The sequence below is a fragment of the Periophthalmus magnuspinnatus genome, chromosome 5, assembly GCF_009829125.3.
Source record: "Periophthalmus magnuspinnatus isolate fPerMag1 chromosome 5, fPerMag1.2.pri, whole genome shotgun sequence".
NCBI classification, from domain to species: Eukaryota; Metazoa; Chordata; class Actinopteri; order Gobiiformes; family Gobiidae; genus Periophthalmus; species Periophthalmus magnuspinnatus.
The window spans coordinates 17,257,036-17,270,485 of record NC_047130.1 but is presented as its reverse complement, the minus strand read 5'-3'; the positions used below and the strand labels follow the sequence as shown (position 1 = coordinate 17,270,485).

The 13,450-nt window shown below is 38.8% G+C and overlaps 1 protein-coding gene across 4 annotated transcripts in view; it reads left to right on the top strand.

Annotated features, from left to right (window-relative positions):
• LOC117371683 (low-density lipoprotein receptor-related protein 1-like) overlaps positions 1–13,450 on the top strand; it is a 258,778-nt gene that overhangs the window by 113,651 nt on the left and 131,677 nt on the right. The window contains exons 11-15 of one of the 4 annotated variants that reach the window (XM_055222032.1): positions 1,942–2,178; positions 3,798–3,978; positions 5,904–6,126; positions 10,306–10,495; positions 11,909–12,034. In XM_055222032.1, coding sequence (XP_055078007.1) covers positions 1,942–2,178; positions 3,798–3,978; positions 5,904–6,126; positions 10,306–10,495; positions 11,909–12,034 — 957 coding nt within the window. Of the gene's footprint in view, positions 1–1,941; positions 2,179–3,797; positions 3,979–4,206; positions 4,290–4,798; positions 4,809–5,119; positions 5,176–5,903; positions 6,127–10,305; positions 10,496–11,908; positions 12,035–13,450 lie in introns of those variants that run through there. The other 3 variants (XM_033967384.2, XM_055222034.1, XM_055222033.1) reach the window with 3 other exon arrangements.

Here is a 13,450-nt window from a genome sequence, read left to right as displayed (position 1 = left end):
GTGTGACACAATTCTAGACAAACTGTGTGATTCAGTTGACAATTTGGGTTTTACAAATTTGGACTTATTTAATTTCATATTTTTGAACTTAACAAAAAGTATTCTTAAATGCACTTGTTCATTTTAAACCATTTGTAGCCGTTCAGAGTTATTCCTATATAATTCCTTACTCCTTTCCTAATTAGATGCAGACGGGACACAATGGGCAGATTTTAAGCTCAAGAGCAGCTGTATATCTGTAAACGAGCAAGAAACATTTTCCTTTAGTTCTTCTCTCAAACAGAAACACTGTATTCCACCTTGTGATGTCATCATGTGGTAATACAGGAAGTGCAGCACTGTGTTTTTAAACTCCACACACCTTCACTAGAATCATTTGGATCATTTCAGCCCTGGAATTGCCAATCTGTACTGGACTAAAGGTAAAAGGAGCTGTTAATGTGAAAACTACCACTTCACGACATCACAAGGTGGAACAGAGCATTTTGAGCTTTGGAGATGTAGACAGACAAATAATAAAGGGTTAATGAAACAAAACACAACTCCAGGTCTGTTTTTGTGCAGCTAACAGCATTATAACATGACTTAAAGCTCACAAGAGTCCATTTTCTGTAATATGGGATGTTTTAGTACTTGTTTCAAAAAACACCTTTTGTTTTACATACCAAACAAACTGAAGTGTACCCAGCCCTGTGTGTTAATATGGAAAAGTTCGTCATTTATTTTAACCACCAGAATTTAAAGCACTTTTGTTAATGGGTTTTTCCACTCTGACCATAAACAATCTAATCAGTTGTGAGTGTTTGTCTCCTTATAAAAAAACTTTGGGCGCCTGTCTGTATTGATCTAAAACCAAGGACGACCAAGGTTAGACTGTAGACGCGCGGCTGTAGAACAAGAACTCAAATATTCTGTGAAATAATTATAGAGTTGTATTGATCTGCTAAAAACGCCCTTGGAAATAACATGGCTGATTAAAGGCACAACATTTATTAGGGCAACAAACCGTTTTCCACCAATTTATCTAAACTACATAATCAGTCCTTCATGTTACCTCTGGGGCCTTGTCCTAAATGCATACACTGTAGTAGTAAGAAGTACATTCAAACTCGCATCGATATCTTGTTTTTCAAATGATCTTAAGGCTTGAAATCAAACCTAGAAGCAGTGAGCAGATGTCTAAGGGATTGGCGATACCAGTAATTTTTGTTTTGATCCGATACCTTGTAATACCATGACAATTAATTTTTGCTTTTTTAAACGTGTATTTGAGCAAAGTTTGCCTTCCCGCTGTACAGATATATTGTATAAGCAGCTTTTGAGGTCAAAATAAGTCTGCTGCGTGCTGTCTGCATCTAGTTATTAAGCGTTTTATTGTCTGATAATTCAGGATGTGCACTGTTGGCATGCTACAGCATTACCGTGACAAATGCAAAACTCTGCTCTGGTCTCAGAATGTTGTGTAAAGTTGTGTTATGATGCTCTGAATGCATAAGTTAAGTGAGGAATAACTTTGGACCACTGCAAACTGTTTAAAATGAGCTAGTTCTGTGTAAAAAAATCAGGTATAGGGTCTTTAAAATATACTGAAACTCTTCTACTACACAGAATTTCACATTGGCTTTTTTAACTGATTTAAAATGAAACAAACTAAAATAAACACATTTGCAATTTTAGTCATTTTGTATTTTTGTTTTAGAAAATTTGTAGTATCAATATTTTTGCATGAGAATCAATAGAATTTCTCCAATACCTCAGTCAATATCAATGTTTTTGTATTAATCTGCCCCTCACTACCAGCCAAATTGTGCAAAAACATGATCGGAACAAGTTTGGTGGAGATTTTTGGACAATAAAAACACAAGAAACATCATGGAGAATGACTTGTGTAACGTACAGAGAGGGAGACACAAAAGTGTCTATATTGCTGTTTGGCTGCAGAGCCCGAGCACGAGCTGTTCCTGGTGTACGGTAAAGGTCGCCCGGGGGTCATCAGAGGCATGGACATGAACGCCAAAGTCCCGGATGAGTACATGATCCCCATCGAAAACCTGATGAACCCGCGCGCTCTGGACTTCCACTCCGAGAGCGACTTCATCTACTTCGCCGACGCCACCAGCTACATCATCGGACGACAGAAGATCGACGGGACGGAGAGGGACACCATCTTGAAGGAAGGTTAGCTAACTACCTACAGTACCATTCATAATTCAGCTGATTGTGTTTAGCCCAGAATCATAACAGCTGACGGTTCGCAAGGCCAACAGAAGCCAAACAGTTATCTATGTCCATTTATATATATATTCTATGGTCAAAGGTCACTCTTATACAAGCTGGTTTCTTGTGACGAAATAGCCTAAACCGCTCATAGTTTGTGGTAGAATTTGCCTTTTAATGTCAAAATACAGACCTGGTTTATGGTTAATATCTCTGTCATTACTGGGCCCACCCACATGAAACAAAAACTGGCACAAAGTTCAATGTCTTCCATCAGAAAGGACTTTAAGTTATAGATTTAATATGACAAGTTTATGGACCCAAACTCTAACAAATAACAATGAGGTTCAACATTTGTGGATTTTCCTTTTAAATATTCTTTTAATGAAAATCCCATGCAATTGAAAGGGAAAATAGTCTTATTCTCCATCTGGGAAACATCACATCCGACGTACAAACAGTGTAAAGATATGACGTTTTTCATTGAGCCACTTCCTGTTTTGATCGACTTTTTGAGGACTTGCCCATTCAAATGACATAATATTTTGGTCACTGTGAAACCGATGCATAATCAATATTCAAGAAGATTATGTCATAATTTCAGGCGGTGGACGGGGGCTGATGTAACTGTGTGTACCAGTCATTGTTTTCTAAAGAAATAACCAAAATGAACTTTTGTAGAGACTTTGAACAGACTGTTTTGCAATCATGACGTTTTGAGTCCCATCCAGAAGCCATTTTTAATTTGTTGGAACTGGTTTGAAGCTCTGGGCTTTATCCTGCCCTGAGTCCAGCACCAAAAGGAGGAGTTTTAAAGTGAAACTGACCTGCCTTTGTTTACTTCCCAGCAACATTATGGGTCCCATTTAGGCCTTTTGAAGTTTGATATATTGCTAAAGTAAATATAGACAATTAATAATAATACTGGAACCAATTTATGCCACTGACACAATAACCCAAGAGCAGATTTAAACCACAAATACTATCCTAAATCTACTATCTAGTAAAAAAAAACAAAACTTTAGTACTAGTTTGTACTAAGTTTGCGTCTGTAATGAGTCATAGAAATTAATTTAACCTTTTTACGCCTTAAATCTTATCATATTGCCAAAAAATATCCAAAAACATCTCAGTAATGGAACGATAAATATTGACCTCCAAAATAATTGTTCCAGCTTCATATACTGATAAAGTCATTATCGTGACAGGCCTAATCCCAGTTCTTCATGCCGGTTCCATCAAATTTAAAATGGCTTCTGGATGGGAGCCGAAACGTTTTGATCGCAAATACAACTTCCAGATGACCACCGTTGAAGCTTTCTCTACATCGAGCCACCGCACGAATGTGGAATTACACCGTCTCAAACTGAAAACGATAATGTTGAGCCTGATTTGTTTGTAACTAGTCCCTTGAACTTGTTACGTTTGTTTAAAAATCTGCCTATTTACAGATGACATCACAACATTCTATAGGCTGATAATATTTATACAGATGGAGCAGCTACAATTTCTCACCAATTAATTGTCGTAATGATCTGGCACTCAGCATTAAGACACTTCCTGGTCTGGTTGTCATGCAGGTATTCACACAGTAGAGGGCATCGCCGTGGACTGGATGGCTGATAACCTGTACTGGACCGACGACGGGCCGAAGAAGACGATCAGTGTGGCCCGACTGGAGAAGGCCTCACAGACCAAAAAGACTCTGATCGAAGGAAAGATGACCCACCCGAGAGCCATCGTAGTGGATCCTCTGCACGGGTAAGAGAAGAGAACAAGGGGGGTAAGAGAAGAGAAGGAGGGAGGTAAGAGAGGAAGAGGGAGAAATGGGAGATACAGAGAGAGAAAGAGAGAGAGAAGGCCTCACAGACCAAAAAGACTCTGATCGAAGGAAAGATAACCCACCCGAGAGCCATGGTAGTGGATCCTCTGCACGGGTAAGAGAAGAAAAGGAGGGAGAAAGAGAGAGAGAAAGAGAGGAGAGAAAGAGAGAAGGCCTCACAAACCAAAAAGACTCTGATCGAAGAAAAGATGACCAACCTGAGAGCCATCGTAGTGGATCCTCTGCACGGGTAAGAGAAGAGAGGAAGAGAGAATAAGAGAGATGAGAGAGGGAGAGACTAGTATTAGAGGTGAAAGAGGGGGTTAAGGGAGAGGGGGAGAGAGAAAGAGAGAAGGCCTCGTAAACCAAAAAGATTGATAGAAAGAAGACACATCCAAAAGCCATTGTAGTGGATTGTCTGCACGGGTAAGAGAAGAGAATGAGGAAGAATGAGGGGGATAAGAGAGGGAGAAGGAAGGATAAAGAGGGGGGGTAAGAGAAGAGAGGAAGATAGAAAGAGAGGGGTGAGAGAAGAGAAGGAAGGAGAAAGGGGGGGTACGAGATGAAGAGGAGGAGAAAAGTAGACACATCTAAGGGCCATCGTAGTGTTTCCTTTGCATGGGTAAGAGAAGAGAGGAAGAGAGAATAAGAGAGATGAGAGAGGGAGAGACTGAGAGGGGGTTAAGAGAGGGAAAGAGAGAGAGAGAAGGCCTCACAAACCAAAAAGACTGATTGAAGGAAAGATGGCAAAGATGGATCCTCTGCACGGGTAAGAGAAGAGAGGAAGAGAGAATAAAGAGAGATGAGAGAGGGAAAGACTGATATTAGAGGAGAAAGAGGGATTAAGAGAAGGGTTAAGAGAGGGGGAGCGATAGAGAAAGAGAGAAGGGCTCATAAACCAAAAAGACTGATCGAAAGAAGATCAAACATCCAACATAACATCCAAAAGCCATCGTAGTGGATCCTCTACATGGGTAAGAAAAGAGAACGAGGGAGAAAGAGGGGGATAAGAGAAGAGAAGGAGATATAAAGAGGCAAGTAAGAGAAGAGAAGGAGGAGAGAGGGAGGGAGAAAAAGGCTCTGATCGAAGGAAAGAAGACACATCCAAGAGCCATCATTGTGGATCCTCTGCATGGGTAAGAGAAGAGAAGAAGAGAGAATAAGAGAGATGAGAGAGAGACTGATATTGGAGGAGAAAGGGAACAGGAACAGAGTAGAGGTGCCTCAGTCAGAATGCACTTAGAGCAATTGTGACTGTGGTGTTGGAGCAGTGCCACTCACATAAAGAGTGGAGCTGTGCTGTCGTGGTCACAGACTTTGAAACCTGGACATGTGAAACCACAAGTTCACACAACTAAAGATTTACTGCCAGAATTAAACCAGACGACTGCACCTCCTGTGAATTAGTTGCTCTGCATAAAGTCTGAGCGGGGGGAGAGAGATCTTTTTTAATTGTATAGACAGTACTTTTTATGCTCCTCCTAATTTGCTAATCTAAAATACAGAATCTTCAGAATATAAGTAGCTTTAAAAATGCAACAAACAGAGAAACACACAACAGCCTAAACGCCATCCATCCATTTTCTTCCTCTTATCCAGGGCTGGGTCACAGTTTAAGTAGGGACTCCCAGATTTCCCTCACCCCAGACACTTCCTCCAGCTCCGTTGGTACCCCAAGGTTTTCCCAGGCCAGCCGAGAGACTTTTGTTGCATTAAAAATCCAACAAACAGGCAAACACATGACAGCCGATACACATAGGACCTTAAATAAATGATCATCACCATAGTAACAGTTGAATTCACTGACAATCCCACCTGAATAATTGCTAAATCAGTACAAAATAAATGTGTATGACTCTCCCAGGTGGATGTACTGGACTGACTGGGAGGAGGACCCCAAGGCGAGTAAACGTGGTAAAATCGAGCGCGCCTGGATGGACGGGACAAACCGAAACGTGTTCCTCACCAGTAAAACCGTCCTGTGGCCAAACGGACTGAGCCTCGACATCCCCAAAGGAATCCTGTACTGGGTGGATGCCTACTACGACCGCATCGAGATGGTTTACCTCAACACGTCTGAGAGGAAGGTAAGATGATTAAAGTGGGACTAAATAGCTAAACTCTGCCCATGACCGTGACCGCATTTCAGATAGAGCTGCTAAACTGGGCTGTACCTGGAGGACTAAAGGAGAGAGTGAGGGGGGAGGAGGGGCGGGGTCTGGAAGTATAAGGAGCCGTGTGATTGGTCTAACGAGTATCTACATTTCAAACTCCGCCCCTGCAGCCAGGTGTTTGTGATCAGAAACACCTGGCGTAATCAGCAGTGTTGCCAGGTACACGGATTTCTCCAGAATTGGGCGGTTGTCTTTCACCTGAGGCTTTAAGAGCTGCCACAGGTGAAAAACATTGTGCTTGGCCAGAGCTGTAAAGACCTATTAAACTTATTGATTTTAAAATAATCCTAATGACAGTCAGGTGGTAAATCTTCATATCCAAAGCTCCACAGAGAAAGGGAAGGGGGCAGGTCTGTGTTACTGGAAGAACTCTACTTTCATAAATCCAGTAGAAAATACAGCTCGGTGTACGCTCTTGTGGGGGTTGGGTCGCTGAATTCTGGCAACCTTGGTAATAAGGGCAGTTTTGTGTGATGTCACCAAGTACTGGGAAATGCAGACTCCATTGAAGTCAGCACACACTTAGATTTGGACATTTTTGACCCGAAAGCTGCAAATTTACTTACTGTTACTTACTTACTGTTTGCACTAAAATTGCCAAAGTGACCTGGAATAGTGGATAATGCTTTTCAAAAAACATTTAGACAGTTTAATAGGAACACAGGTTTATTGTAAAAACAAAACTGTGACAAAAGACAAAAATCAGACTGCTATACGTTGTCATAATTTAATCAGGAAACATTTGATCGTTTGGCTCTGCTGCACAACTGCACCACTAGCATCACTACTCACTCCTGTCTAAGTGTATCTCTATGAGGTTTTTTGCTAAGTCACAGTGAAATGAATAAATATTTAAAGATGAGGCAATGGACGGGGAGCTGTGGATGGATGTCACTGACATGATGTTAAACACTACACAAATAAAATGAATACTTCTCCAGATACACTTCTGTGTTGAGAAAGAGACATGTTTGTGTCTCAGTGATAACGCTAATGCTAATTTTGACCCAAAATAAATATTAAAACACCAAAAAGGGAAGTAATCTACATATAAAAAGAATCAGGTAGCCTTTACTTAAAACACTTAACTTTTATATGTTAATTATTTTGTTTGTATTTTATGCTTTTAATAAAAGTTAGCATTAGCTTTGAGATACAGTGAGCTAGCTAGCTGAGTGCATGTTAATACTAGCAATGATGCAGTGCATGTTTAATAATAATAATAATAATAATACATTTTATTTATATAGCGCTTTTCAAGACACTCAAAGTCGCTTCACAATACATAAAAGAATAAAATATAACACAATTTACAACATAAAATCAAACATTAAAAGCAATAAAGACCTGGTTTAGTCCTAGATTAGACCTGGAATAGTCCTGTTATAGACCTGGTTTAGATCTGGTGGTACTCCGAAAGTCAAATCTTTTTTGTTGATACTTGGAGTGAAAAAACACCTCTGGGCTAAAGAACAACCAGCGTTATTAGCAAAAGTCATATCTGTGTAATCATTTTTTTCGCGCAGTGTAATTTCTTTACTCCCCTGACAGATGCGTTTGCTAAATCTAATCTAAATAAAATTAATGCAAAGAAGTAAGGAGTTCCAAATCATCCCAATGAACAAACACAGATATAATCAAATAAATATTACGATTTGAAGTCATTTCGTTTGGTGTTTTTGCAGTGAAGAGTTTTCGGCTCTGGTCTGAAAACAGGAGTTGTCGCTGGAGTGAACGGGATTGTTTTGACAGGGTTTAACCAGCAGAGACTGAGCTCATTACAGGCCTCAGTGGGTGGTCCTCCGCAGAGCAAAGGCTTGTTTTAGTTTATTAATGTTTACTCTGACTGTTATATGCACATAGAGGAAGCCAGTGTAGCGTTCATTTTATGTCATATTCTGATGGGTTTTTGAAAGTTTTTCTTCTTACATAAGCTAAACTCATAAGAATCAGTTATAAAACAAGATTACGACTTATACTTTGTTACGTTCTACCACTGGACTTTATACATTTTAGGTGTTATTGTCTATACGTCCATAGTTTGAGTAAAACAAAAATATGCAAATAAAAACAGCTAGAAAAAACGTTTTGAGTCCATCGATTCTGTTGAACAAAATTCAGCTCAAATCTTTATCAAATTCACCACATTTGAAGCTTTTTAAGACTCAAAATCTGCATGAAATACTTGAACTTTTTACTCTTTAAGTACATTTTTAAACAGGTACTTTAATACTTTTATTTGAGTAGATTTTTTCATGTGATACTTTTACTTTTACTTGAGTATCTGTAGTTTTACTCAAGTAACAGAATGAGTACTAGTTCCACCTCTGCTTAAGTCTATTTTTTGTTAATCTTTGATACAGGAACATTTAATACCAGGTCACATGACTGTATAGGTCTAAGGAACCGCACATGGACTGAGAAGAAAAAGGGCTTCTGGCTGTTTTACTTCACAAAAATAGAATATATTTTTCAAGGACAAACAAAACTGAATACTTTGGTGCCACAATCACATTTTTATAATCTGGCACTGAACTTTTATACACACACCTGCTCCTGTTTTTAATGTTTTATATGGACTTGTATATTTAAAAACAGTGACTAGAAAATACAGAGCAGCTTATGGCCGATGAGCTCTACAGACATTTTAGGGCCAATATATGGGGCCATTTTAGATTATTTTCCCCAAATGATGTTATTTAAATTGTCTAAAAACTCCCCCCAAGCCTTTTTTTTTTTTTTTTTTACCACAATCCCATAAGAGAGCTGTGTAGTCATGTTTTGTGCAGCTGTCTCTTCATATTAAAGTGTTAATATAAAGCTTTGTGTGTATTCTTTAAGCAGCAGATCGACCAAAACACTGCATATTGGCCTGTGATGGACATTTAAGGCCGATAACAGATACGCTAAAAAATCCAAATTTCGGTGCGATCCATTGGCCAGAACTACTTTTGTTTGTTTCATAGTTTGTTGTGTTGTGGATAATCTGATAATTGTTTTAATAACTTGACTCTTAACTTGGTATTGACAGAGTTCCTTAAGAACAAACTTGCCGACATAAATGTTTATTTTGATTGACTTATTTTTTATTATTATATTGTCCATTATATTGTCATTTACACGTTTTTATAGTTGAGAAATGGCTGTGAGACCATTTTAAACCCTACAAGTATGATCCAGAGTGGGCGGGGATAAGGGGTAGGTGAAAACAAATCATTTTCTGACCACTTAAGCCATAAATGACCGAATCACTCAGATATGCTGAATCAATCAAACTAAAACTTTGAGTAAAAGATAATGATGATAATGAGCGGCATAACACAGAATAAAAACATCTTGTCCCTCTTTCATTTCATTCAAAAGTATTTACCTGTAGTGACCATAGACTGTGTAAAGACGTGGACTAAGTGAGTGTGACGTCACCCACAGTGTTCAGCTCCAGTCAAATGAAGCTCATCGAGGCTAGAGTAGTAGTACTAGTAGTAGTAGTTATAGGGGCCAATTTGGAGCCAAATTCCATATTTGAAATTCCAACCACGAGTATCATAACAACCAAAGAGCCAATCTGGAGCAAGGCTGATTTAGCAGGGAGTGGGCACTTAGCAACTCTGTCAATTGAACTTGTTGCTAACGCTAGTGGGAGCAACTTTGGGGAAAAAGGCAGCTTATTTGTCTCTAATTAATGTTCATATATTGATTTATGGACACAATAGTGAAATAAATATATCAGGATACCAGGATGTAGAGCAGATTAATATGAAGATTTTAAGACCAAAATGTCGAGTCTGACAGTAGCAGTTACAGAGAGAGGGGGCACAGTTTTTCAATGTAAAGTAAATTGGAGCCAGAGTCGATGGAGCCCGAAGCACGCCCATCCTCACTTCCTATTTGAAACGCGGCGGCTAGCAAGTTAGCTATGTCCATTCATATATACAGTCTATGGTAATGACCCAGCAGCTTATCTGGTTGTTCCATGGCTCTTCTGTTTTACTTTTTACACTGTTTTAGCTAATGTTTCTTTAAGGACACTCTGAACTGCTGTGTTAAACATGGCGGGTTTCCATGGTAACGGTTGTTTGTTTCCTCTTGCAGACTGTGTACGAGGGTCAGGAGCTGAACCACGCCTTCGGCCTGTGTCACTATAAACACTTTTTGTTTTGGAACGAGTATCGGAGTGGGAGCATCTTCAAACTGGACACCACCACGGGCACTGCCACCCTGCTCCGCAACGAGAGACCACCCATCTTTGAGATCCGGATGTACGACGCCCAACAACAACAAGGTGCTCCCTCCCGTCACAGCAGAATACAACAGCACGGGGGCGCATATGAGTCATTCACAGAGTGTGCTGGGTTACACCTTATGGGCCAATGGGGCATCTAGAGTAGTCTAGAATAGAGTAGTATTGACCCATTTGGGGTAGAAACGATTATGCAAAATGAGACTTAGGTGACAGTTCACACGTCAGGTTAGCTCAGTGGATTTAACTAGTTTCAGTTTAGTTGTTTTTTCCCTTCAGACAGATATTTAAGGAGTACATATTATGCATTATTGTAGTTCTATTTTAAAGGTCCTATATTATGCAAAATTGATTCTTATGAGGTTTAAACCATATAATGTTGTTACCCGTCAAAAACATGCCTGGAGTTGTGTTTTGAGTAGCCCTTATTATTAGTCTGTCTGCATCTCCAAAGCTCAAAATCCTCTATTCCACCTTGTGATGTCATGAAGTGTTAGTTTTCATGTTAACAGCTCCTTTTACCCTTTGTTCAGTAGAGATTGGAAATTCCAGGGCTGAAATTATCCAAATGATTCTAGTGAAGGTCTATAGAGTTTAAAAACGCAATGGAGCACTTCCTGTATTACCACATGACATCACAAGGTGGAACAGAGGGTTTTCAGTTTGACAGAAGAACTCAGCCTAAATATGCAGGGTTTGTGTGTTAAACATGTGTGAATGAAACAAAACACAACTCCAGGTCTGTTTGTGATGAGAAAACAACATTAGAACAGATCAGAAAATACCAATAATATGGGCCCTTTAAACCTGTGTTTGGTCAGCTGGGGATAAGTATTTCACATTTTCTAACTTAAAATAATGTCAAAGTTTGGAATATATACTTTCATAAACTTGCCGTCTGTTTCCAAAGAGGCATTTAAGCATTGGAGCCCCCTCTGCTGTCAGCAACAGAAATGAACAATAGTGAAATGAATGATTGCGGTGATGGTTTATGGGCTTAAAAACAGCGTAAGAGAAGTCCAGTGTTTTACCTGTAACGAAACTAAACAAAATGCATTAATAGAGCATTTTTGAGGGCTCAGAAAAAATGACTTTGGATGAATGTGTTAATGAAACAAGCGTTAATGAAGCTAAAATACAACTCAAGGCATTTTTTTAACAAGAGGACAGCAATATAAGGGTTAAAAGGTCAAAAAATTCAACGTCGCCTTACCGTATATGAGTTCTTTCAAACCTGAAGAAGCTACTTGGATGAGTGTCTTTTGCCCAGTTGACAGAACCCAGTTTTATCCCTAGAAGTTCCCCATTTTAAATTCCATTCTGAACAATATCACTTTTCCATTGCTCAGCTCAGGTATATATTTAAGTATATGGACCATTTACTCTACTGTCCATGTTACCGCTGAATACCATCACACATGAATCATACTTTTACTGTGTGTTTTCCCGTGTTAGGGTCAAATGCATGTCGAGTGAACAATGGCGGCTGCAGTAGTTTATGTTTGGCCACACCTGAAGGGCGGAGCTGTGCCTGTGCGGAAGACCAGGTCCTAGACCCCACCGACAACACCAGCTGTAGAGGTACTGTTATGTCTCTGTGTTTGTTATAAAGATGCACAATATATCACAAAAGTATCGGTATCATACTCAACATATCGCAATAAGGCAAAGTCATATGCGCAGCTAAACAGAACCATTTGAGCCTGGATTTAAACATTGTCAAAGTAGAGGCCTGTCTCACATCTTCAGGAAGACTGTTCCAGGTTTTAACTGCATAAAACTGAAACACTGATTCCCCATGTTTAGTCCTGGTTTAGTCCTGGTTTAGTCCTGGTTTAGTCCTGGTTTAGTCCTGGTTTAGTCCTGGTTTAGTCCTGGTTTAGTCCCAAATGTGGGCATCAGCAGGAGGCTGGGACTAAACCAGCACTAAACCAGGACTAGACAAGTACCAGACCAGGACTAGACCAGAAGTAAACCAGGAAAAAAATACAGAATTTAACACAAAGTTCTCCATCTGATTAAAATTCACTGTTTGTTTTTTTAAAATATGATTTTCTATATAAAGTCCAAAATTAGCCTTGATTAATTCCTGGTTTTGTCTCTGTTAAGTTTACATTTTGACAAGAGTTTCAGTAGTAAAAAAAATGTTTTTTTATCTTTTTGTTTTTATTATAACTGAAATTATTCAGTCAAACAGTTTTAGCAGCCATATTGTATATCACAAAAAGTATATACATATATATATATATATATATATATATATATATATATATATATATATATATATATATATATATATATATATATATATATATATATATATATAATATAATAAAAGTTATAATTGTGTGACCATGGATAATGTTCTGGTCTTGACAATAAATCTACAAAATATATTTCTTTATGAAGTTTGGAAAGGTGAAAAAAACACTGGATATTTAACAACACTATTGCCGGGATGGACTGGGTTTTTTGTTTGTTTTTTAAAGGTGCATTATATAACTTTTCTGGCAAGAGAGTCTGCCACCTGCATTTCTCCATGGAGATGTTATTACTTTGCCAGCTCAATTTAGGTCTAGTTTATTGTATCTTTTATTTTTTATTTTATACCTTTATTTAACAAGGAAGTCGCATTAACATTCCGGATGTATTTTACAGGAGAGACCTGCCAAATATTACTTTATAAACACAATACCCACCAACAAAAAAAACATCCCCATGACACTTACAAAACAAAAGCAAAGTCAGATTTAAACCAGGTCTATAACAGGACTATTCCGGGTCTAATCTAGGACTAATCCAGGTCTAAACGTGCACTACATCATCTCCGCTGTAGTTCTAAGATCGGCAGCCCCATGCAAAATTATACAAACTGATTGATGATAACGGCACCAATGGCACAGTGTGGTGTACCCCAGGGGTCTGTTTCGGGTCCGCTGTTATTTTTATTATATATTAATGATCTACCCAGTACTTAAGTTAAACTATCTATAATCT